The sequence below is a fragment of the Culicoides brevitarsis genome, chromosome 2, assembly GCF_036172545.1.
Source record: "Culicoides brevitarsis isolate CSIRO-B50_1 chromosome 2, AGI_CSIRO_Cbre_v1, whole genome shotgun sequence".
In the NCBI taxonomy this organism is placed as follows: Eukaryota; Metazoa; Arthropoda; class Insecta; order Diptera; family Ceratopogonidae; genus Culicoides; species Culicoides brevitarsis.
Window position 1 is genome coordinate 14,819,241 of NC_087086.1, and position 26,921 is coordinate 14,846,161.

At 30.0% G+C, this 26,921-nt stretch overlaps 3 protein-coding genes across 3 annotated transcripts; 1 reads left to right on the plus strand and 2 right to left on the minus strand.

Annotated features, from left to right (window-relative positions):
* Positions 1-3,041: 3,041 nt before the first annotated feature.
* LOC134832586 (protein son of sevenless) lies at positions 3,042-11,606 on the minus strand. The gene is made up of 11 exons (XM_063846663.1): positions 11,445-11,606; positions 11,101-11,220; positions 8,997-11,030; positions 8,762-8,932; positions 7,710-7,805; positions 7,185-7,652; positions 6,429-6,545; positions 5,276-6,367; positions 3,831-4,267; positions 3,572-3,663; positions 3,042-3,506 (listed from the first exon to the last, which is right to left on the minus strand). The coding sequence occupies exons 1-11, from the start codon at positions 11,547-11,549 to the stop codon at positions 3,463-3,465; spliced, it is 4,776 nt and encodes a 1,591-aa protein (XP_063702733.1). The 5' UTR covers positions 11,550-11,606; the 3' UTR covers positions 3,042-3,462.
* Positions 11,607-12,057: 451 nt separating this feature from the next.
* On the plus strand, positions 12,058-23,647 carry LOC134830465 (uncharacterized). The gene is made up of 4 exons (XM_063843965.1): positions 12,058-12,326; positions 13,518-15,400; positions 20,646-21,505; positions 22,559-23,647. Exons 1-4 carry the CDS (start codon positions 12,145-12,147, stop codon positions 23,048-23,050), a joined length of 3,417 nt encoding a protein of 1,138 aa, XP_063700035.1. The 5' UTR covers positions 12,058-12,144; the 3' UTR covers positions 23,051-23,647.
* Positions 23,648-24,578: 931 nt separating this feature from the next.
* LOC134830935 (methyltransferase-like protein 17, mitochondrial) lies at positions 24,579-26,475 on the minus strand. The gene is made up of 4 exons (XM_063844553.1): positions 26,358-26,475; positions 25,449-26,282; positions 25,168-25,389; positions 24,579-25,109 (listed from the first exon to the last, which is right to left on the minus strand). Exons 1-4 carry the CDS (start codon positions 26,397-26,399, stop codon positions 24,729-24,731), a joined length of 1,479 nt encoding a protein of 492 aa, XP_063700623.1. The 5' UTR covers positions 26,400-26,475; the 3' UTR covers positions 24,579-24,728.
* Positions 26,476-26,921: the final 446 nt, after the last annotated feature.

Here is a 26,921-nt window from a genome sequence, read left to right on the forward strand (position 1 = left end):
TGTGAAAAAAATTTTTTTCGCTCAAAATTAATTTTAAATTAAATAAATTTTAATAAATTAAATAATTATTTTTGTAATAATTTAATTATTGAATTAATTAAATAAAGTTGAAAAAATAATTTAAAAAAAATTAATTTTTAATGCAAAATATTTTTTTCTCAAAAAATAATTTAAAATAATAAATTAATTAAATAAATTAAATTAAATTAGAACTAATTAAGAAATTAAATTTAATTAGTTGAATAAAAATATTAAAAATTAATTTTTCAATATAAAATTTTTTTCTCACAAATATAAATTTAAAATTTAATTTTAAAACTATTTTTAAATGTAATTATTTTTTTTCTCAAAAATTAATTTAAAATTACAATAATGAAAAATATTAAATTTAATTAAAATTAATACAACTAATTTAATTATATTATTAATATTAAATAAATTAATTAAATAAAAAATGCTAAAAAATAATATTTTTAATATAAAAATAGGATTCTCTCTCTTAATTTTGTAAATAACGTTGACGACACTCATTTGCACGAAAGTCACTCAAAATCGCTCTCTTCCATAGTTTTACTTAGTATGAGGACATACATACAAAGGATACAAAAAAAACCGTTTTACGGAAAATTATGTCAGCTGACATGACACACATACATAAAACGACGACGTAACTAACTAAATTGTATAAAAATACGGAAAACTGGCAGCTTTCATGCATTAATTATTATGCGAGGAGTTTAAAAATAGGAAGGACATGAGTCGTTCACCTCAAGGTAATTGCTTCATACGAAAAAAAAAATAAATGTGAATAAACTCTTTCCTAAATTTTTTATGTCATCACTTATTTGATTTAATTCAGCAACAAAATAAAAAAAAAAGAAATCATTCAAAAAAGTCGTAAAATTTTTCTATCACTATGCGCGTTGTTGTTCGTTGATGATGCGAGCTTATCTTGAATTAAATTCATTTTTTTTTGCTCAAACAATTTAATGAATTTATAAAAAGATCAATTTAAACGGGTATTAGACGTATTAGATAATTTTTGTATTTTTGTCGTATCGTCTGATTCTTGTCTGTTCGGTTTGCAACCAGTTACTTGGGTAGATAGAAAGATGTCATGCAAGTTGCATGTAGATTAGCGTAGATTGTGAACATCTGTTTTGACTATCTTTTGTGGGATAGTCTATCTTGAAGTGATTATCAGAATTGATTTGCCGGTATATGACAACGGATTAATAGAAATTTTTTTGATTTTTTTTTTTAATTAATCTAAGCAAGGTCATTGATAAGAAGAGCGAATGTGGAGTTAAGAACTGAAAAAAGTGAAAAATAAAAAAAATAAGAAACAAATTTTTTTTTTTAATTTTTAGTGTTTGATCAAAATTAGCATAAAATGAGTCATAATGCAGAATTTTAGATTTTTTTTGACATTTATTAGTAGTTTGACAAGGTGTTTGAAACGTGTTTGTGTTTAAACTTTTATTTTAAAAAAATGCAATAAAAACTCGAAGAAACAAATAATTTTATTTTAATTTAATCGATTTTAAAATTTAAATAAAAATAAAAAAAAATCTTTCTTTATGATTTTTTTCTCTATCTAACAAAATTTTTGTCAAGAAATATTTTTTTAAATTTTTAAAATTTTTGGTTGAATTAGGTAAATAAAAAAAATGAAAAAACATTTCTTTTACTTTGATTTTCATAAATGAAATCTTAAAAATATAATTTTTAATTTGCAAAGAATTATTTACAAATTATTTAAAAATAAATTTATTTAAATTTTTTATTTATTTTTAATTTATTTTTTTTTTAATTTTATTAATTCATAATTTATTTGTAAAAGATACTCCTAGATTTATTTATTAATTAATTAAATAAATTTTTAAATTAATAAATATAATTTAATAATTTTTTTTACTATACCTATAAACTAAAAAATATAAAATTTATTTTTTTAGATAATTATACAGAAAAAAAATTAAATAAAAAAAATAATTGATAAAAAATTAAATAAAAAAAATTAAATAAAAAATTGAAATTAAACTAATTTTCATCTCAAAACAATTTTTGACATAAAAAATTAAACTAAAAAATTTAATAAAAAAATTTAAATAAATAAAATTTAAAAAAAATAATTTCAGTTTTAATTATAAAATTCTCTTAATTTTTTTAATACATAAAAATTTCTTTATTACATAAAAAAATCTTTTTAAACGTTATCTCTTCAAATCTGTAAAAAAACCAATTTCCAATAGATTAAAAAAATAATAAATCAATAAAAAAAAACTCCGTCACTGCCTGATATTCCTTATCAGCGGCTATGCAACACATAATCGTTATCAGTCACAAATTCACGTACAAAGCGAGTGAAAAGTTGTATAAATTGTATAATAAATATCAAAAATGACACATATACAAAGCACGACCGTGACCTAGACCAGCGAGCGAGTGATTCCTCATCTTTTTTGCGTGAATTTATATCAGCTGAGCAAATAAAAAAAAAAACTTTTTTTTTAATTTTTTTTTTGTTTTATTTTTTTTATATTTATATATTTAACAATAGGTCCAACATTACACAAAAAATGATGTTCTGTAGTGTTTGTAAGATATTTTTTCTGTTATTTTTTTAGATGATTTATTTATATGTATCTTTATTTATTTTTATTTTTTTTTTATTACAACTATACAACTATATATTTTTTGTAGACCGAACAAAGTTTTGGAAATATTTTTATTTTATTTTAAATTTTTGCACAGAACTGTTACAGTTTATAGTAGGAGAAAATGTGTGAGTTAAGAAATTTTTTTTACGAAAATATTCCAAAACTTTGTTCATGTCTGACGAGTCATTTATTATCTTTTATTTTATGTTTTTTTTAAGGTAAATGTATATATTTATATATATATTTTTTATATATTGTAACGACACAAATAAATTTTTTTGCTCCAAACTCTGCTTCAACGGTCTTTTATTAAATACTTTTTTTATTATTTACTTTTTTTTATTTATTTTTTGTTTGTGTTTTTTTATGAGGGGCAGGTTTTTTGTCTTTTATATATTTTTTTTACTAAATTTTAAGTAGATTTTGTAATAATATATTTCTAACGGTTTTTTGTTCCGCAAACTTAAATTTTTATTTAATTCGAAAAATAAAAAAAAGAAATAAAATGGCAAATTTTTAACAATTTCAAAAAATTTAAACTAATAAAAATTAAAAATATTTTTTTTGCACATCAAATTTTAACGGGGACACTTAAAAAAATAATAAAGCGTGTCCCTTTTATTTTTTTTTACATTTTGGGGGAAGCACGAACAAATTTTTATAAAAATTTGAAGCCCAGCTTCGAGGTGCGGACAACATTTGTGCATCATTGCTCACTAAAAAAAAAACATAAATTCTTCAATAAAACTAAGGAAATCTAACATATTGATCTAAAGTTGTGTCGATTTTTGTCGTCCTGTTAGTTTGTACTCGGATTTGGATATTGAAACATTGTTGTGCGATCTAAAAAAAATTAATATTTTGTTAAAAAATATTTTTTTAAAGGAATTTTAGTGAAAAAAACTTACCGGAGCTGTTAGAGTGAATACTTGTTTTCGGTTTAGGTGGCAATTTGGGTGTAGATGATTGCATATTTGGATCGTTCGGTGATGTACTGGAACTAAATAATTTTTTTTTAATAAAATTATTTTTAAAAAATTAATTTTAAAATTAAAAAAAAAATTAAATTAAAAAAAAATTTATTTTTAATTTTTTTTTTAATTTTAAATTTTTTGTTATTTTTTTATTTAAATTTAATTTTCTTCAAAAAATAAAAAAAAATCTTACCTCTGCCTTCGGTGGCTGACTACGGGGGGAGGAAGTTGTGGAACAGATTGTTGTTGAGCAACACAATTGAATTTATCACTCGACTCGTTATTGTTACTGCCGCCGCCGTTTCCGCTCAAAAGGAGATTCGGTGAATTTGACGCGGATCCGGGGCACGTGCTGTTTCCGCCGCCCGCCGAATTTGGCGTCATTTGTGACGTCGATGTCGATGGCGAGGGCGTTAGCGGCGCACTGCCCAGATTATTTGTCAAATTCTCTTTGGCGGCACGTTCCATCGCGGAATTTCGACGCAGCATGATGGTACTCGTGGATGGCAGCAACAAACTGCTCTTGCCCGTGCCCAAGTTGTTGTGCATCGAGAGATTTTCCTTGGTGAGTCGCGTGCTTCCGTATGTGCGAGGCGGCAATGGAGGTGGACTTTTATCACGAGGTGGCAACTGAAATGAGAGAAAATTTATTAGATTTTTTCTTGAATTTTTATGAAATTTTAAGTTTTTATGAAATTTTGAAAATTTGAATAATTTTTTTTTAAATTTTGACTTTCACTCAGTTTATTTTTTTTTATTTTTGGGTGTCAATTTTTATACAATTTAATAAATTTTTTAAATTTAAAAAATCATGAAAAGTTTATGCAAAAATTTTAAAATTTTAAAAATTTTTCAAATGTAAAATTTAATTGATTTTTTCAAAAATTTTGTAAAATTTTTCAAATAAAAAAAATAATTTACAAAAACAATTAATAAAATTTAACAAATTAAATAATTTAAAATTAAAGTTTAAAAAATATTTTAAAAAAAAATTTAAATATGATTTTAAATTTTGAAAATTTTAAATTTTTTTTGAGTAATTTTTAGCAATAATTTTTTAAAATTATTTTTTAAAATTTTTTTTAATTTAATTTTTAAAAAAAATTTTATTTTTTTTTTTAAATTTTAATTAATTTTTTTTTTTTTTTTAAAAATTTGAGTCTTTTTAAATTTATACAATTTTTAAAATTTTAAAAGAATTGCTTCAAAACTTTTTTTATAAAATTTTTAATTAATTTTTCGATTTCCAATTTTTTTTTTTAATTTTTAATTTTTTTTTTAAATTTTTGTTTTTTTTTAATTTTTTTTTTTTTTAATTTTTTTTTAATTTTAAAAAAAATTTTAAAATTTTTAAAATTTTTTCTAATTTTTTTAAATAAAACATTGAATTTTTTTTAAAAATTTTTTCAAATTATGATAAAATTTGATTTTTATTAAAAATTTTTTGATTTAAATTTTTTTTAAATTGATATTTTTTTTTAAATCTCAATTTAGATTGAAAAAATCATTAAAAATTTTTTTCTTTTAATTTTTTTTTAATCAAAATGATTTGTTTTCAACTTTTTATGTATATATTTTTTTTTTTGAAATTAAATAAAATTTTACATTTTTTCATTAAAATTAGAATAAAAGCCTTACCTGTGGAGCATCCGGTGCCTGTTGTACATGATGTGATGTCTCAGTTTTCTGAATGCGTGTCGTTTGTCTAGGCGGTAACGGAGGCGGATTATGACTACTGAACTGATTTTGTGCGACATGCGGCACATTGACATGCGGTGATATCGGAATTGGACCTATGGAACTGTTGTGGTGGTTATGCGGCGGATCACAACTAATACTATTGTTATTGTTATAAATACTCGTGTCGCCCGCCGACGTCGGATATTGCATGAAGAGTTTCGGGCTCGAGGGATTAAAGCTCGCTGCAGCACTCCACGGAGACATGCCGCCCGTTGACGACGACGCCGAAACGTCGCCCGAAGCCGTGTCTTGATGCTGCAAGAGTTGCGCCTCCGACACCGACGACGATCCGCTGATTTTGCGCGGACTAACGACGGGGGGCGCTTGCGACGGCACGAGGATACCGCCAACTGGTAACACAGTCTCTATTGACGCGGAGGAGCAGGAATTTTCCTCGTTTAGCGAATCGAGCCCCTTGTTGCTTTGCAGTGTGCCACTTCGCCCGCCCGACATGTAACCCGAGTCGGAGTATCGCGGACTGAGAATCGGCTTGAAATTTTCACCGCCCGTGAAACCCGGCATCGACACAACGCTATTGGAGCGTCGAGGAACTTCTGGAGGACAAACGCCCGTATGACTACTGCCGCTAATGTTAATTGTCGCCGACGAAAGGAGAGACACGGTATCGCCGTCGCCATACGCATTCGGCGAAATTGTGTTCAAACTCACGTTGGATTGCGACAAGAAACTTGAACTCGCTGACGAACCGGCACGCGTATGATGAGGATGGTGATGGTTGCTACTCTCCGAAATCCGAACGTTTGCGAACACGGAAAAGTCGTGCGCCGACAAATTTGAGGGCGGCGAATGTTCGGGTTCGCTCGTGGGACCGCGTGGAATGAAGGGAGTGATAGTTGATGTGGATGTAGAGAGACCAAGTCCGCTGCTCGAACTGATGCTTCCGCTACTTTGACTGTTGTGACGATTACTCTTTGTGTGACTTGGCTTGATGCCGGGCGATTTTAAGCTGAGATCGGGCCAACGACGTGGCTAAAAAAGAATAAAAAATGTTTTTAAAGGAATTTTTAGGATTTTTTTTTGAAAAACTTACAAATTTCTGCGGTGCTTTACATCCACGAGGCTCAAGTCGTAAGCTCTCTTTATACAGGTAATTCTGTATGTCAGTGACTGACTTGTCTTTGAACGGGTCGAGAGTCTCCAAGAAATTCTAAAAATACAAAAAAAAAATTCATTTTATTTCGTTGAAAAAAAAGAAAATTTTTCAAAAAAAAAAATATTTTTAAACAGTCGATATTAAGCAATTTTAAGAAAAAAATAATAAAAAATTAAAAAATAAAAAAAAAATAAAATTTATAAAAAAATTAAAAAAAAAAATAAAAATTAATTTTTAAAATTTTTATTAAATTAAAACAAATTAAAAATTTGATTAATTAATTTCTTGAATTAATATTGACAAATTTTTAAATAATTAATTAATAATTTAAAAAAAAATAATTAATTAAAATATTTTTTAAATTATTATAAAAAATAGATTTTTATTTTAATTAAAAAAAATTTTTAAATAAAAATAAATTTTAATTTTTTTAAAATATTTAATTAATTTAAATTAAACTATTAATTTTGAATTTTTAAAAACCAATAGTTTTTTTCATAGCAATTATTGATAAAAATTATTTTAAAAAATAATTTAAAATTGATCAAAGTAGAAAATAAATTAAAATAATAATAAATTTCTCAAAATTTATAAAAAAAAAATTAATAATATTTTTAATAATTTTAAATAATTTTTGATTTTTTATGAATTAAAAAAATTATTTAAAAAAATTGAGAAAAATTTAAAACTCACCCTTATCTTTGGATCAATTTTCAGACAATACGGTTGATTTTGATATTGTTGAATTTCTCCCGTAATTTCTGCCACGCGACGCCTCTTCGAAAAATTAATCAAATCCGTGCCCGGCAAAAAATCCGGATTCCCTTCCTCAATGTGCAAAATATTTGTCAAATACATCCCGAAAAACGGAACGCACGGCGGATTAATAGACCGCAACTTGTCTTGGTACTTGCGAAAGTGATCGTTATTGAGTTCCTGACACTCCAACAAGCAGTTCTCACAGCGTTTCGACAAACCTTGGAATGTTAGTTTGAGACGATAGACAGAGGCGGACAACATTGCCGACACTATCGACAACACACCGTTGAAATTGTTCAAATCCAGACAAACCATCATCACTTCTATTGCACGTGAAACGATCGCGACGCGTTCGTCGTAGTTCTCCGCTTCGATAATGGACTTTTCGATCCATCGTGTGAACTAAAAGGAAAATTTTTTGTAAGTAATGATCGATAAAATAAAGAGGAAAGGACTTACGTTAGTAGTGTGTTTGATTATTTTTAATAAATTCGGACTTGTAGTTTCCTTCTCTTTTTTGGTCCACACAGATCCAACCAGCTCTGATGGTTTTACCTGAAAATAAATATTAAATTTCAATAAATTTGATCCTTGATTTGTGATAAAAAAAAATATTTAATTTTTCTTAATTTTTTGTTTGAAAATATAAAATTGTTATTGTAATTGTTATAAAATTAAAATGAATATTTGGCAATTCTTTTTAATTTTTTTTTTATTTCAACTTTTAATTTTTTTACAAAATTGTAATTTTTTGTTCAATATTTCGTTAGATTTCTTTTTTTTTTTTTTTTTGAGGAAGTGAAAATATTGAAAAAAAAATTTTTTGTCGAAATAATTAAATTAAATCCAATCATTAAAAATTTAAATTAAAATTTATTGTTTTTCATGCAAAAAAAAAAAATAATAATAAAAAATGAAAAAAAATTCTAAATTAAAAATTTTGAATAAAGAAAATTTTTAATTTTTGAAAAACAATCAAAAAATTAAAAAATAATTTAAAAAAAAAAATATTTAAATATAAAAAGAAGAAAAAAGAAATATAAAAACAAATAAAAATTTATCTAAACAATAAATAAAATTTAAGAAAAAAGTATTTCCAATATTTTAATGGGTAAATAAATAAATAAAAATTAAATTCTTTAAAATTATAAAAATAATTTTTTTAAATCTAATATTGAATTAATATTGTAAAAAGTTACAATATTAAAAAAAAATTAAATTAAATTTTTTCATTTTAATTTCAACAAAAAATTTATTTAGTATTTTTTCTAAAAAAATAAACAAATTATTTTTTTTTAAATTTAATTTTTTAAACCTTTTTTGTGTTGTAAGAATACCTAATTTCTCAAAAAATAAATAAAAAAAAAAAAAAAAATAAAAAATAAAATCTCAAAAATTAAAAACTAAATTTAGCAAAATGTGGAAAAATTAAATTTTAAAGCTAAGTTGTTAAAATTTTTAAATTATTTTTAAATTAAAAAAAAAAAAAATTAAGGAAATTTTTCACTCACATTTTTGTACAATTCAAATTCTAAAAGTGTCAGTTGACGTGCAAGTTCCAACGGGTGTAATGTCAGTAGGTTGATTTCGTTGTCGGGGACTTGTAGATGGTGTTCAATGGCGGGCGGACTATGACCGAATGCGAACGTTATTTGTCTGTGATTGTCGTCACAAGCATCATTCTACAACAAAAAAATTAAATTTTAATAATTTTCAAGAGCAAAAAATTCAAAAACCGTTTTTTACCTTTTTCTTTTGAATGATCCGCGACACGGAATCGACCCACTTACGCATCGACTTGCCCTTGATGGTATCGAGAAAATCCAGCAGCATTTCCAGCAACTGCGGATCCCTCTCGAAATCGTAGTAATGATGATCAACCCAATGCCGCAGCACGTTCAGCACGCGAAATTGCACCGGCTGCACATATTCCTTCTTGTAGCGTTTCCAGTCTTCGCGTTGCAAGTTTTTATGCAGCTTTTCCGTTTCCACATCGCCCGAACTGCCGTCTTTGCCCGTGCATTCGGTGTACACGAGATTCGGTTCGGGTATGTCAAAACGCTCGATCAGCAGTTGCAAGAGATCGCGCGGCGAGCAAAAGGAGCGATATGTCGTAAGGAAAGTGCGCACAAACATCGGATCCGCATTCATATGGTAGGTCAGTCGTTCCACGAGCTTCACCAGCGTCGCACCCTTAATTAATGGCACACTCGACGAGCCTTCGCGCCCCTCCAGCACAATGTTGCTCGTGCTATCGGGCACCGCAAACTTGTATAATTCAGGACTAGGTAATTTCAGCGGATGCTTCTTCTCTATCTCTAACAATATATCTCTATCTAATAATCTCTCTAGCATTGGTTTCGTGTTCAGCATTATCAAATCAGCCATCCAATCACATTTATGACTTGCATTCTTGGCAATTAGCACGACGCTCTGCGGATCGCGCGGCGACACCTCGAACGCGTGTTTGAGGTCTTCCGTGTCGGCACGATCGATAATTTCGGCGCGTCGAATGTAAATCTTCTCCTTCAACCGAAAGTCGTAGTTTGTGGTGCCGCCTGTCACGCCGGGTCTCCGATTTGTGTTCGCCTTGCAAAGCACCAAAAGCCCGTCAAAGAGAAAAACTTTGCGTTCCGTCATCCTTTTCCCGGAGGACATTTTCGCCAAAGTATCTTCCCGTATGAACTCGTTGCAATTTTGGCCGACATCTTTGTCCCAATGCTCGACAGTCTTTTCCATTTCTTTCGTCTTCTCCATGGCGAGTTGTTTGCGGGTGCGCGAGTTAATCCGTGCCATGCTGTCTTTCGGCATCGCCGACACAATTGCCTGCAACTCGATTTGCAGCGGCTTGAGTAATCCCTGTACTTGTTCGAAGCTCTCGCGATCCTCCTGCGACGGACTCAGCTGCAGCAGGATTTTTATGTAGTCCAAATATAAAAAAGCGTGTGCGATGGGCCCCAGCAGCAGCTTCGGCAGGTAATACTTGACTGCCAATCGAAATCCGTGGGCAGCAGTTTGCAAGGAATTCGCCTCCGGTCTCTCGAGTAAATTAATTAGTGACTGTTTTGCTGCTTCCGAGGTGACATCACGACTGTATTTGATGTAAACATCGAATTCCGCAGCTTCGGCGAGCTCTTCGAAGCAACTTCCGATGCAGGGGGCTTGTTCCTGGGACATTTCAAGCACGTCCTCCAACGAGCCAAGTAGCGTGACAGTTACTTCGTAAATGTCGAGGATGTTGGAAAAAATAATTTCTAGTTGGTCTTTCGAGTGGGGAAACACTCGCATCAATTCCTCGCGAAAAATTCGGATTATCATGTGAAGGTCGCGCTGATACTGTTTCTCCTCGTTAATGAGCTCCTTGACAATTTCCTCGTAACTCAGGCTGGCACGTGGCGTCGTCGGCGGCAGCGGACTGGGAGATAAACTGTGATTTTCGCCACTTTCGCCTTGGTAGAACATATCCATGAGCACCTTATCCGCACACATTGCCAACTCAATGTCCTCCTGCGAAATTTCGTCATGCTTGATGTTTCGCACGTAATTCCCCGCCAACTTTAAAATGTCGGCGGAAATGTATTCCAGGATCGCCACAAGGAAAAGTGACACGGAACTGTCGATTTTGTACTGCAGCACGTCCTTTTGCAGTATCGAGTGGATTTTGTCGAAGGGCAGCACGAGTTTCTTCTTTTTGCTCTTGTCGACGGTTTCGCGGGCCTCATTTAGGGCCCACTTGTCAATCGGGTTCGGAAATGTCTTCTTTACGCGATCTTCGACGTCCTACGGAGGAGACACAAAAACACAAAGGTAAAATGGCGACGAAACATTTTTCGCTGCAAAATGCACTTGCCTGGATTGTGTGGGGCGGCGGCTTTGCCACCAACATCGCCAACAGTCGCAAACAGAGTCCCTCGACGTAGCACACGGCATCATCTTTGGCCGAGAGCTTCGGATGGACTTGCTCCAACACCTAAAAAACAAAAAAAAAAAAAAACAAGAAGAAAGATTTCTGTGTGAGGCTCTGTGCGCTATACGAGATAATATTTTTGCAAAAAAAATCAAAGAAATCCCGATTTTTCCCTTTTTCCAGAGGTTTGAAGACAAAAACCCATGGAAAAGGAATTGAATTTGCGTGGAAAGGGCAAAATTTAGGGGATTTTTCGCGGATTTTCGAGACAAAAGAGAAAAACTCACTTTCTTCAGCGACGCTATGAATAATCCTTTCCATTTATCAATGTTCTCGAGATCATTGTAATTACCACCTTCTGCCTGCAATGATGCATTTTGACTATGAAACATACTTTTTACTTAACACTTAGACGCTTAATTTTTTGATTTATTGAAACATTTGACGAGCCATTTAAAACACAGTAAGACATGAATCACCGATGACAACAACAATCATGACAATCGAAATGTCACATGAGTTCCAATTCGTGCCGCATTTCCGCTTTGGTGGCGCCAAACAGGATATGACAAATTGAGACGAATGAAATTGATAAAACAGCTGATCGGCACCAGCATGCAAAAAATAATTCCTGCCGGCCCCAGTGAGCATGGGCAGGAATTATTTTTTGCATGCTGGGGCTGCTCAGCTGTTTTATCAATTTCATTCGTCTCAAAGCATTTGGAGTACTGTATTACGACGAACAACAAACTCCGAAGCCGTGGGTTGTGATCGCCGGACGAAAATTGAATTAGCGTACTCACAAATGGATACCCCTGGCATTTGGCGATCACAACCCACGGCTTCGGAGTTTGTTGTACGCCGGATCACAACACATCTGTCAAAGTGACAGCAGAAGCCGTTGAGCTCGCATTGTATTTTTTACGCGAATTTTTTATTTATTTTTTACGCGGAAATCGAGCATTTATTTGATATATTTTGTACAAAATGCCCCTTTTTGGGCCCATTAAACGGACTTATTCGAAGAAACAGAATGCAGTGACGAATGGCGGCAAAGAAAATGACTTTGGGGAAAATCAAGCGCCGAGAATCAACATTCAATTCAATAGCAGTTTCGAGGACTCGCTGCTGTGGAAAGATTCCTTTGATAGGTTGCTGGATGATAAAAAGTGAGTTTTTTTTATTTTTTTTATAAAACTTCTTTTTAAATAAATAATATTTTAATTTAAAAAAAAAATAATTTTTAATATATTTTGTGATAATTTAATTTTAAAATTCTGCTTTTATTAAATCAAGATTCAATAGTTTAATTGAAATTTAAAATTAAATTATCACGAAATAATTTTTTTAATTTAAAATTTTAAAAATTATTATTTTTTTCATCAAAAGAAATTAAAATTATTGAAAAAATAAAATTATAATTTTTAAAATTTTAAATTAAAAAAAAAATTGGTAAATTTAAAAATAGAATTTTATGAAAATTTAAATATATTGAAATTTTTTTTCAATATTTCATTTAAATTAATTTTATTTTTTTGTCTTTTTATTTTTAATTTTTTAGTATACATTTAGATAAATTAATTTAATAAATAATAGGTACATAAAATTTAAATTAAAAGTTAATTTAAAAAAAAATTATTTAATGAAATTCAAAATTTTTATTTTAAAAATCTAAAATTATTTAAATAATTAAAATTAAGAATTTTTTGAAATTAGTAAATTTAAATTTTTTTTTCAGTTTTTTTTTAATTTATTAATTATTAGAATTTTTATTTTTTATTAAATTTTAATTATTTATAATTTTTTAAAAAATTAAATAAAAAATTAATTTATATAAAAAATTAAATAATTTTTTGAAAATAAAACATTAAAGAAAACAATATTATTTTGAATTAAAATTTTAAATTAAAAAAAATTACATAAAAATTAAATAATTTATTAACTTATTTTATTTAATTTAATGCTTGAAATAAAATAATTAAACTTTGAAATTAAAAAAAAATATTTAAAAATATTTCACTTAAAATTAAAAATAAATAAATAAATATATTTTAAAATTAAAATAATTAAAAATATAATATTTGAAATAAAAATTGAATAATTTAATTAAAAATTAATTTAAAAAATAATAAAAATTACATTAATTAAAATGAAGAATTTTTTAATTTAATAAATTTAATTCTTATTTTTCATTTAAATTTTTCATTTTTTTATTTAAAATTTTAGAACATTTATTCATTTTATTAAACTTTATTTTATTTATTTTAATTATTTTTTTTCTTTGATTTTTGTAAATTAATTTTTAACATAAAATAAATAATTAATTTATTTTAATATTTTTTTTAAATTTTATTTTTTAGCGTTCTTCGTGAAAAACGAGTCATCAAGAAAAGCGTCAATGCCAGCTACAATCGCGACAGCAGCAAAGAAGACTTACCCGAACTTTTCGTACGCGGCAAAAATGGAAAACGCAAAACTTCCAAAATAAAAGTGCCAAAACCGCCTGCTGCCCGTAAACCGCGCAAACGAAAGAAACCCACTCACATCGCGATCGGAGATGCTGTCGTCTCAACACCCGTTGGCGGCAAAAAAGCCAAAAAATCCGACAATCTCGTCTTCAACTTGTCCCCAATTGGCCATTCAAACATCCGCTTTGCTGAAATTTCGCTGAATCGAAGCAATTTCCTGTCGCCCCATTTGAAGAAAATCGCGACAAACAACTCTAGTCGGTTATTTTTCAACCCAAAGCTGGTCAAAAAGATGGGAGAACGCAAGATCGAAGTGAATGTCGATCACGAAAGTATTAAGGAACTGATGAAATCCTTCGTGCAAGTTGCCAAAAATTCACAATCCGTACATGGCAAGTCCGTAATTGAGCTGAATCACACCACAGACGACGAAATTTTGGAAGAAGTCTTGAAACGAACGACTCCGGAGACGTTAATTCATCTCGCGCTTCTACCGCAAACGAGTGTGACGGAAGTTTTGGAGCAAAGTATCCGAAATCCGTCGTTTACACATGTCACACAACGTCGCGGTGGCAGCGGGAACATTTCAAGTACTTCAACGTTTTATGGTTTCAACGAATCCAGCGTTTCGCAACTTCCTTCTAGTCCACATTTGCAATTTGTGACGCATCGACGTACCAAAAGTAACGAAAAACGCGAGTCAATTCTCTCGGATTTTCATGGATTTAGTGAATCCGAGCTAAGTTTGAAGGATTTTACGCCAGATAGTGTCCGAGATTCACGAAACGACGTCACCCAAGCAATAAATTTGTCAAAATCTCACATTCCCGAACGGATTTCGTTGAATTATTTGAACAAAACGTTGCAAATTGTCGAAGAAGAGCTGGATATCACAAGACAAAATATCTTCGAACGAGATACGGCTGCAAAAACTGACGACGTGCCAATCATTCACATCGAAGATTCGCCGAGATGCATTCGAAATGACGTCACGCAAGGAGTTTTCCCTGAAAATTCGCTCCTCGCGTGCAACGAAACCCAAAAAATCCCATCCGACATTGGGACTGATGTTAGTGTGATACCAGCGACGCCCGTTCTTGTCACCAAAAGACGTACTTTGAGGCCAAAACCTCTCGTGCCCATCGAAAATTTATCTGTGATCGACTGTACTCCCACCGAAAAACGTGCCACGCGACGACTAACCCGCCGAAATGTCCTTTTTGATCGTGCTTCCATGCAAAATGTCGCAAAAAGGAAACCAATTGAACGCAAAACTGTCGCGTTCGATGATCCAAATGGCGAAAAATCACCTTCAAGACTGCGAGAACGAAAAACTGTCGCCTTTGAACCTCCGAATAACTTCCTTTCTGTACCGAGTTCGTCTCCTTCGAGACTTCGACAGCGCAAAACGGTCGCTTTTAACAAAGAAAAGTCGCCGGAAAGCCGAAAAACCGTCGCTTTTGACGAGCCAATGGAAGAAAGTCAGGTCGTAGAGTTGCCGTCACTTCAGTTGGCGCCGGGAAAATGGAGAAAATCGCTCGCGGCGTGGAAGAGAAAGACGTTGGCGATGAGCATTAATGCCACGAACGAGACGACAAATGTGACAAGACTGAGCAATCGAACTGACTTGAGTACAAAGAAGATTTCGGGAATGCGGAAGTCGGATGGAAGATGGTTGAGTACGAATGTTGGCAGGATGACGATACGAGAAGATGACGAGGACGAAGAAGAAGAAGAAGAAGGAATTCATGAAGAAGAGCAGAAAAGTGATCAAGGTAAGGATTTTTTTTTATTTTTTTTTGTAAATTTTTTTAAATCTTTGAAAGTGAATGGTTTTTTTGTTTGAACTTATGATGAGAAGTGTTGAATTTATGTGAGAAAAAAAAATCTTGAATTAAAAATTTTTGAGATTTTACATTCTGAAAACGTAAAAAAAGGAGAGAATTTTGCGAAATATCTTAGAAAAAAAATTTTTTTGACATGAAATGAAAATTTTTGGTATCATATCAATGATTTTTAGTAAAAAATCATAAAATTTTTAAGAAAATTTTCGATTTTTCAAATTTATTTTTCTCATTTTTGACATTTTTTTACGATTTTCTTCTAAAATTTGCTCAATTGGTTTAAAAAAAAGTCTTTCGTTTTTTGATCAAAAGTTCGATTTTTGTTAAAAATAAAGATTTTCAGTAAAATTTGAAAATTTTTTGTCAATTTTATAATTATTTGTTTAAAATAAAATTAAAAATTTTTATTTTCTGTCTGAAACTTTCGAAATTTTTTAAAAATTTGCTTAAATTTTATCAATTTTTTTAAAATTTAAAGTTTAAAATAAAATTTTTTTTATAAAATTTTTTGAAATACTCAATTTTAAATTTCTTTATTTAGATTATATAAAGTTTAAAAAATTAAAATTTAAATTCTTTATTGAATTGTTTGAAAAATCGACTTTTTTTGTGAATTTTTAACTGAGCTCATCTAACATTTTTTTCATACTTTGACCATTTTTCGTTTTTTGGTTAAAATTATCTGAAATTTGAGCATTTGTCAGAAAAAATTTTTAATATTTGACTTAAAGTTCTAAAAATTTGTGAATTTTTCGTATAAAATATTTTAAATTTAACTAAAATTTTAAATTTTTGATTGAGGTTTTTAAATTTTTAGGAAAATCTTTTTTTTTTGCCTAAGATTTTCAAAATTTTGATACAAAATTTAAATTTTTTGTCCAAAGTTGGCTGAAGTTTGTTCATATTTTTATTAAAATATTGAACTTTGTACTGAAATTCGAATTATTTTTCCTAATTTTCCTAATTATTTTCAAAAATCATTCAATTCTTGACTGAAATTATCTTAAATTTTAAAATTTTATAATTATTTAAAAAATTTTTTGATTTTTGATTTAAATCATAATCCTTGAATTAAAATTTGTTAAAATTTTGAATAATTTTCGTTGAAATTTCATGGAAGAGTTTCTTTAAAATCTTTAAATATTCACAGAAAGTCTTTAAACCCCACAAAAAACTAAAAATTTCACAATTTTTCAATGAAAAATCCTCGAAAAAACGAAAATTTCAAATAAAACTTCCCATTCCCGTCACGTGTGGCGCTAATAACACCCCCACTGCACATTCCATTACACATCGCACATCCCAAGACGCACAACTTTTCGCGTCCCCAGCTCACAATCAAATGTCGGTACGTGACCCAGCTCACAGAAAATGATTTTGTACATTGCCCAGCTCACAGAAAAAAATTCTGTACAAACACTATGCTCACATACGGGTTTCTGTAGCGACCAATCACGTCGCATACCCGCACATACAGAAATTTGACGCTTGGCTTGGGTGGCTGCAATTAGTAATTATCGTGCAAAAATCCCTTAAAACTCGAGGAAAACTTCCTATTTTCAGTTTAAAATTTTAGTTTTGTTTCGTAACAACCGCAAAATTACGGAGATCGCGTCCCAGAAACGCCCGAACTCTCAGTAAACAGTGAAAGAAAAAAAGGTTGCCTCAGCGCCATTTAAAAAAAAAACACACAGAGCAAACGAAAAAAATTCGAAACAAGTGAAAACACGCAATTCACGCAAAGAAAAGCAATTTCTCGCTCAAAAACCGACCAATTCGGGAAAAATCGAAAGCAATCTCGTCTCGAGGACAATTAAACTTGCAATTTACGTGTGGTGAAAGTTTTTCACTGTGTCTGTGTCCGTGTCGTATACCGAGCAGACTTAATTATCTAAAGGAATTACATTTCCGCAAAGCGAGCCAGCTAACAAACTAACAAAGCGATCCAGTCCAGAAATTAATTGTATGCATCTTAATTTCAACGAAAAAGGTAAGAAATTCTCGAATTTCCGCGAATTTTCGCATGAATCAGCAATGACGACAAAAAATTTTGAAGAAAATTCGTGTTTTGTGTGTGACGTTGTGATTCTCGAGCATCGATGGAGCAACGTGAAGCGTTACCTTGGTTTTTTTCATTGAAACCAAGGGCGGATTTGGGGGGGATCCCATTGCCCCCTCCTATTTTTGACCCAAAAACGACTGAAAAACTTAAAAAATTACAAAAAAAATTTTTTTTTAATTTTTTAAGTGCCCCTCTGGATCCGCCTCTGACCGAAACAGTCTGTCCTTTGTACTTTTGTTATAAAATTTTTCTATACGACGCTCAATGATCGACGTACGAGCAAGAGCAAAAAAAAAAGTACCTGGAAACCCGCGTCTACACTTAAAATGGCGTGTGTAATGGAATTTTTTGTTTTCGCAAAAAAAAAAACAATGAAATGAGGAAGAAATTGATTTTTTTGACGAATTTCCTTTGAAAATTTTCCAAAGTTTTTAATTTGAAGGCAATTCTTATCAGTAAAACGTGAGTTTAGATCAAAACTTGTTTATTTATTATTTTATTTTATTTTATTGACTTGTGGCTGTCATTCAAAAGTGCGTCAAATAATTTTTATTTCTGTTTTGAAAGTGACTCAAGTTAATCCGTATCGAAATAAAAAAAAAACTTTTGTACGTGAGGTACAAGTACGCGAATGCCCTTAAAGATGTAGATTGTGACCTGACATATTTAGAAGAGAGGTCGAGTAATGAAAAATTGAAGAAAAATAAAGGGATTGGGGACTTGAGCGTATTTTTTTGATTTTTAATTATTTTTTAATTAAATTAATTTTTTTTTTTTTTTTTTTTTTTTTTTTTTTAATTTTAATTTTTTAAATTAATTTTTTAAAAATTATTTTCGATTTTTTTTTAAATTTAAGAATTTATTTTAAAAAAAATATTTTTTTATATTTTATAATATTTAATTTTAGTTAAAAAAAAAATTATTTTTATTATTAAAAAAATATTTTTTTTTAAATAAAATTTTTTTTCTTTGTAATTTATTTTATTAAATTAAAAAAAAATATTTTTTTTTAAACAATTTTTCATATTTTATTATTTAAAATTTAATTTATTTTTTAATATTTGTAATTAAATATTTTTTTGTTGCTTTTTCGAGTTAATCTGATCAAAATTTATTTTTTTCTAATTTTTTTCTATAAATATTTTATTTGAATTAAATTGTACTTTATTTTTTTAAATTAAAATATTTTTTAATTTAAAATTAAATCATTTTTTTAGAATTTTTTAATTTAAAATTTTGAATTAAATTTAAATAATTTCTATCAATTTTACTAATAAATTTATTAATTTTTTAATTTTACAATTTTTTTTATTTTTTTTTAATTTTTCAAGCAAATTTTTGAATAATATTTCAAAATTAAATAAATATTTTTTTTTTATAATTTGATAATTTTTAATGCTCAGACAGACAAAAAGCTCATAAAAACTAAATTTTGTTTCGAAATGAATTAAAACAAAAAAACTAACGAAAGAAACTTAATCTAAAAATCATCTGAAAACGACGACGACGAACAATTATATAGAGACGAGATCACGAGAGTTTGAATGAAGAAGAAATGAAGTAACAGTGCATGGAACTCCGCATCGTACGATAAACGCTCAAACGAAGAATTATGATACAAAAAGGAAAATGAGAAAATGAGGCAAACTACGTAAAAAAGAGGAACAGAAAGAAATAATCACCACATCGTGATGCTCTGTTATTATTTTTGTGCCGTACAAACCCGATGTAACGATCAAATTGTAGAAACAAATCGAAAAATCATTCTACAGGTCCCTCATTTATTTCACGTTGCTCTCTCATTATTCGTTACAAATTCGTTCAATCTTATTAGAAAAAATGTTAGTTTAATCAGGGTTTCAATCAAAAAAAGAGAGATTTTTTTTTTATTTTTCAAATGAAGAATAAAAAGTTAATTTCGATAATCTGACGCGATGGAATGCGCGAGTAGATCGGTTTAGTGCGCATTTCGTAGCGACCTTGTTATCAACAACTTCCTGATTTGTTCTCACAGTCGCTCGTAAAACGTGAACTTTGCTCCAGAAAATAAATAAATTTTCTCCGGCGACCTAGTCGAGTGACAAGTGAGATAAAAGAGACGCTTGACGTGAATTTATGTCCGGTTAATGAATTTAGAGCAAGAGAATTACTTTCTTAATTGATGATTGAAAGATATTCAAACGAATATTACGCCCATTGAGGCAGATGCAATAATCGAAAATGTTTTAAGTGGTATGAAAAAGTATAATTTTCAATAAAAATTATCAGTTAAAGTTCATTTTACGAACTAAAGAGTTCATTTTATTAAAAATTTTGTTCATTTCGAGATCGAAAAAAATTATTTAGACCTAAAACTTTCTTTCGAGAACCTAAAGCCTTATTTAAGAGTTAAAAAGATTATTACTAGAGCTAATAAGTTCATTTCGAGATCTAAAAATTTCTTTTCGAGATCTAAAAATTTCTTTTCGAGATCAACAAATTTTTTTTCGAGATCGAAAATTTATTTTTTGATCAAAAATGATTTTTTTGATACGTAAAAGCTCTTTTCAAGATACAAAAGAGTTCATTTTACGAGTTGAATGAATATTTTGAGATAATTAAAATTAATTTAAAAACTTAAAAATTTATTTCGAGATCGAAAAATTTCATTTCGAGAACTAATTGGTTCTTTTTGAGGTCTAAAAGCTTTTTTTTTAGGCTTTAATGAATATTTCAAGTTTTTTTTGTTCATCAGAAACATGAACCTCTCATTTCGATAACAAAAAATTTGAATTCGAGATCGAAAAATTTTATTTCGAGATCGAAACAAATTTTTTTGAAGGTACTTTGTTCATTTCGAGAACAGAAAAATTTCAATTGAGAATTGAAAGTTTATTTCATGAGCTAGAAAATTCATTTTCAGGTCCGAAATTTCATTTCGAGATCTAAAAATTTCATTTCGAGATCGAAAAAGTTCATTTTAGAATTAAAAAATTTTAGATTTGAGAAAATTTGAAAGATTTTTGATTATTGTATCGGCCTATTTTGATCTAAATCGTGAATGTGTGTGACATCGATTCAATTTCCGAACAATTTTAACGTTTCTCTCTTGTCTTTTTTTCTCTTTTCACGCAGAATTGGTATTGGAGCCAACTACAGATGAAACGTGTAATTTGTCAGAATTATCGTTACGAGATTCAGAAGCAGCAGACTCTGATCAAGAACAAGAAGAAAAAGGAATCTTCCGCAGCAACAACAACGAAAGTTTCACTCGCAGCAACAGCAGCTACATTGATGAATCGCGGCGCCATCGTTCGTTATACCGTCGACAATTATCAACGCGTGCCCGCAAAACTAGCGTCTATGAGCGCACCAGTTTCCTCTCTGACGTCGTTGTTGCCTCATCGCCGCCGCTTCATTTCTTCCGTGCGTCGCCATCGGATGACCTCTTGCTAATTCGTTCGCACGTCACTGCGCGCGACGTCGTCCTACGACTCTGCAAGCAATCGCACCCTCTACCATTTGATGAGCTATATTCCGCGCAAACGCTCCATTGTTGCCGCAAAATCGGCGAAGGTGTCTACAGCGAGGTGTTTATGTACAAGAATCAGGGCCGTACCATCGTGCTCAAGGTAATTCCCGTCGAAGGAGATCAGCTGGTGAATGGTGAGCCGCAGAAGCGTTTCGACGAGATCCAGTCGGAAATTGTCATCGCGAAGGAGCTGAGTGACTTGAGGACTTGTGCCGACGACGCGGCGTACATGACCGATGGTTTTGTCGAAGCCGTCAACGTACGTTGTGTAAAGGGACGCTATCCGGACCACTTGATCGACTTGTGGGAGTTGTACGATGAGAATCGCACCTCCGACAACGACCATCCGGAACTCTTCAAGGACGACCAACTCTTCATTGTGCTCGAACTCGCCAATGGCGGACAGGATTTAGAGGCTTTTCAGTTTGATAATGCCCAACAATCGCATTCGGCTTTCTTACAAGTGCGTAATTTCCTAATTGTTTCCTTATTTTTTGATGTTTTATTGTTTTTTTTTATAATTTTAACCTTTTACGCTGGATGGGCGTAAGTCCAGTGCATATTTTGTTATTTTTACTTATGACTAGATTTACACTCATCCAATGTAGGGTGCGTTTTGTATCGTTTCCTAATTATTTTTTTGTGATTTTTTAACCTTTTTGTTCCTTTTCAGCTAATTTTTATTGTTTTTTTGTTGTTCAGTTGCTTTATTTTTGTTTTTGTCGGTTGGTGCGGTGAAAGTCTAGTACGTGTCTTTGCTCTTGACAGCTCATGACTAGATTTTCACTCATCTATCGATGAAAATTTTTTGCTTCGTTGATGTGATTTTAATTTATTTATGGTTTGTCGTGCTATTTGTTCCCTTTTTATATTTTTACATTTTAATTTTTCAAACTTTTTGTCCGAAAAAAAATTAATTTTAAATTTTTTTAGGAAAAATTTTTTATGAAAGAACTAAAAGTTTATTTTTAGGTTCAATTTTGATTTATTTTGAAAATTAAAAATTAAATTTTGAGATCAAAAAATTTAATTTCGAGATCTAAAAATTTGAAGTCGAGATCTAAAAGTTTAATTTTGAGCTAAATATTCATTTTTCAAAATCAAATTTTAATTTTTAACAAATAATTTTCATGTTAAGCTCTAAAAAAATTATTTTGAGAGATAAAAATTGAACTTCGAAATATTAAAATTTTATTTCGAGATCGAAAAAATTTCATTTCGAGATCTAAAATGATTTTTTGATATTAATATTAAATATTCGACATCGAACTTTAATTTCTTAAAAAAAATCATGTTTAGGTCTAAAAAGTTAATTTCGAGAGCTTAACATTTCATTTCGTAAAATTTAATTTCAAGATCGAAAAAAAATTTTTTTAAAGCCTTGTTTCAAGTAAAAAAAAAAATAAAAATTCAATTTTATTTTGAAAAATTTTGTTAAAAGACAAAAAGATTGAAATATAAATATCAAAATCCATAAAAAAAGACAAAAACTAATACTTTCCTTTCCCTCCCACAGGTCGCTATAACCTTAGCAATTGCCGAAAAGCGTCTCGAATTCGAACACCGTGACTTGCATTGGGGCAACGTTCTCCTCTCGCACACCGAAGCAACGCATGTTACCTTCAAGTACAACGGCAAAACCATTCAAGTGCCCACATTTGGCGTAAAAGCGACAATTATCGACTTCACCTTGTCTCGCATGGTAGCAAAGGGCGTTCGGCTCTACAACGATTTGGCGCACGACGACGAACTCTTTTCCGCCTCGGGCGACTATCAATTCGACATTTATCGTTTCATGAAAAGTCGCCTCGACAACTGCTGGGAACGCTTCGAGCCGTACACCAACTTGTTGTGGTTGCACTACATGGTCGACAAGCTGATCAACGGAGCGCGCTACAAGCACAGCAAATCGAAGAAACATCGTGCCGCCATCGACCAATTGATGCAACTACGTGATGAACTTTTGGATTACAAGAGTGCCGCTGACTATGTTGAATGCAATAACTAAAAAAAATTAACAGACACCAGCAAGCAACAAAAAAATTACTTCTCACACCACGGAATGAAAATTAACAAAAAATTATTATATTTATTAATCTTATCATCTACTAACCCAGAGAAGCAAAAAATAATATATATACACACGATAAATACACAAAAACTCATATATTAATGCAACTATATTTTATATAATTGTTAAATGAATGTTTATGATTATATTGCTATATTATATTGAAAAAGTATATGAAAAGTATAGGTTAAAGGGGCGAAAATACTAAATATTGTTAAAATACTAAAAAAATCACAAATTGAATTCTTTCTTAAATGCTAACACAGAATTAAAAAAAAAAATATTTAACAAAAAAAATTAATTGTAGAAAAAATGGAAGAACGACTTGTCGTTTTTTGCACTAATTGCAGAAAAAATCAGGAAATTTTCCACAAAAAATATGAAAAAGTTGTGTTTAGAACAAAATTATTTTTATATAGTTTACCGTTTTCGCTCATTTCTTCCTTTTCATTAGAAAAAAATTATTATTATTACTTATCAATACACGAAAAAAGAATTATTAAAAATTATATATTAACCAATAATAAATTAATGTTTGACGTGTTTAATCAAAAAAATACAAATAATCGAGTTTTATTTTTTGAAAAATTTTTTTTTCAGGTTTCATTCGATTTTTAAGGATCGTTGCTCAATTTATTTATTTTAGCCAACAATTTTCTAAAGCCTTGTTTCGGATTTAAAAATTTTATTTTAAAGAATTTTAATTTTTATTTCGTCTTATTCAAATCAATTTAGAGAATTTTCATCAATTTTTTACCTTTTTTAAAATTTTTTAACTTTCATGATAAATTGGTTCGTCTGTGATTTTCGAAAACTGAACTGGAAAAAGTTCATTTTCATGTAAAATTGACTTTGTGATTTTATTTTATCATGTGATTTTCGATCAAAAAAATTAGTTAGGAATTGATTTTTTTCAAAATTTAACTTGCCTAATATAGTTTTTTGCTGAAAAAAATTTTTTAAATTTTAGATCAAAAATGGATTTTTTTTATTTTTATATTTGAAAGTTTGAAGGAGGTTGAAAATTTATTTGTATCGAAAACTTGAAATTTTTCCTTGATTACCCAAATATAGAAAAATTTCATATTTTTTGAGATTTTGAGTCAAATTTTAAATAATTATGTTGAAAAAATTTAAAATGTGTCAAAATTTATACATTTTGTAATAAGAACACTTTTAATTGATAAAAAAAATTAAAAATATCCGGTATCCCGATAAAAATTTAAACAAAAAAAAAATCGGGTAAATTAAAGTTATAAAAATTTAAAAATTTTATTTATTTTGACGAAATTTTTCGCATTTTTCACTAAATTTTTTATTTATTTTAAATATTTTTGTTCGAAAAAATGACTTTTTCTATTAATTTTTTTATAAAGGTACTGAAAAATTTGTTTAAATAATTTTTTTGAATCTTAAAAATTTAATTTTCTATTTTTTTAAATTTTATTTTGTTTAAAAGGCGGAGGAAAAAATAAATTATTTTTAGAAAAGATTAAAATTTTTCTTAGTTTTTGCCATTTTTAGACTCAAAACAGCTTAAAAACTCATTCTGGATGTCAAAATTAAGCAAAAAAAAATTTTTTTTTAATTCATTCTATGTCAAAATTCTTAAACTTTATTCTTTATTTTCATCTTTTTGCACAACTTCCAGCTCCATCGGCAACTGATCGCCCCATCTACTCCGTTTGCCCAACTGATACGCTTGCTTGCCATGCTTTCCCGGCGTAAAGACAACTTCTTGCAAACACCCTTCCTTCGTGCATATCCGACAGAACGTATGCCTTGGCTTTGCTATTGTCGGTCTGACACATCTGGGCCACGCCACTGCCGGATCATCTTCTCTTTTGCCATTTTTCTTGAAAATTACGTACGAAAATTTGTCTTTTCGCGGCTCGTTTTGGTTGAAAAATGGCAACGGAAAGTATTTGACTTCAAAATTGCACGGAGATTTGTCGTTTTCGTCTTCGAAACGGGGACATAAGCCTTCTTGAGGGCACTAAAATACAGAAAATCCATTAAAAAATGTCAGAATTGATGAAATTTCAGTTTCTTACAGGAGCAAAAAGATATCCTTCACCTTGTTCATCGTCATCCCTCAATGAAGTAATGAAACTTCGTGCCTCATGTATCAGTTTAAAGCCGGTATTTGTGCCTAATTCGATGAGAACGAGATATCCCGAGCACCGAGCCCATAAATTTGCTAAAGTTTCAAGGCGAGCTTTTCTGTTTGGCAATTCGATCAGTGAAAAGGCACTCAATACCAAGTCGTAAGATGTCTAAAAAATTAAAAAAAATTAAAAATTGATTTTTTTCTTTGAAAAAATTAAATAATTACCGTTGGTGCTCCCAAAAACTGTCGATAAAAAACATTTTTCAGTGAAATTTTTTTATTTTCGTCACCTCCTTTGAGAATCAATTCCGCCAAATCGTTCATGGGACCCGACGAATCCACATTAAAATACTCATAAATTGTATTTTTCCAATAATTCGATGCAGCCCACGTGCCAGTGCCAACTCCCGAGCCAAAATCGAAAAAACTCGCAGGTCTAAAATTCGGATCGCGTCTTATGATTTCCTTCAAACAAGCATTTATCGCCGCATAATCTGCCGCACTTCGCGCGAATAAGTACATCCGAGACCGATATTCGTCAAATTCGAGAGCTTTCCACGCAAAAACTCGACTTTTGAGGATTTTTTTCGTTTCGGCATCGACATTCTTCTGATATCTCCGGAAATCGTCTTCACTCAGTTGCGATGTGTCAATGTTGAATTTTTGTTCGACCTCCAATTGAATGGCTTTCATTCGCGAACGGATTTCATGTTGTTCCGCAGGGGCATGACGCGCTTTGAGATAATTGTCCAGAAAAACTGCGTCTTTGGTGAGTTGTTTTGGCGGATGGTCGCCAATTACTTTTTCAAATGTCGCGGCAATGTGTTCAGGTAGCAAAGTAGCTTTCAGTTGATTCGCTCCCGGATGTTTTCGGGCTACAATTGTCTTGCTACTGAGATCTTCTGTGAGCTTTGCATCGATTACGGCTTTGACTTGTGGGCGATATTTGAGTTTTTGTGGCGGTTTTTGGTCTTCGTCGTCGTCGAAAGTGGGTTCCGAGGCAGAATTTGCTTGAGAATTCAAGGTAGAATTTGCTTGAGAACAATGCCGGATTAAAGGCTGCAAAGAAACATGCTTGAAGTTAATTTTGAGTTTTTAATGGGTTTTATGAAATTTTGCGGAACGACAACTTACTTGAAGACTCGGCCTGCGATAAATTAGGCGTTTGACGAACATGTTCGGTTAAATTATGCGAAAAATCACTCAAAATTATGCGAAAATCAGTTCAGAAAATGTTTTTTGTTTACCAAGGTACTTATAAAAAATTCCGTTGTGGTGCTGAAGGTGAACTTAAAAATCCAGTTGTGAGCCTCAGAGACAGAGATGTACCGTTATAGGGCTCAAATGAAGGAAATTTTAATTTTCAAAAGAAATTTTTGATAATTTTTCAGTAAAAAGAAAATTCATTCTTAGAAAAAAATCTTTAAAAAAATTAAGGATTTTATTAAATTTTCATCCAAATTTTTAAAAAGATTAAAAATTATTTTTTTACGATTTGCATTAGAATAAGATTAAAAATATATCTAAAAAAAAATTAAAAAGCTTAAAATTAAAAAAAAAAAGAAAATTTAAAAATTTAGAAGCTAAATAAAAAATGTTTTCTTAAAATTTTAGAAAGTTCAAGGAAAACTTTTAAACATTTTGAAATATTTTGACTATTTTTGAAAGTTTTTAATTTAAATTTATTTAAATAATTAA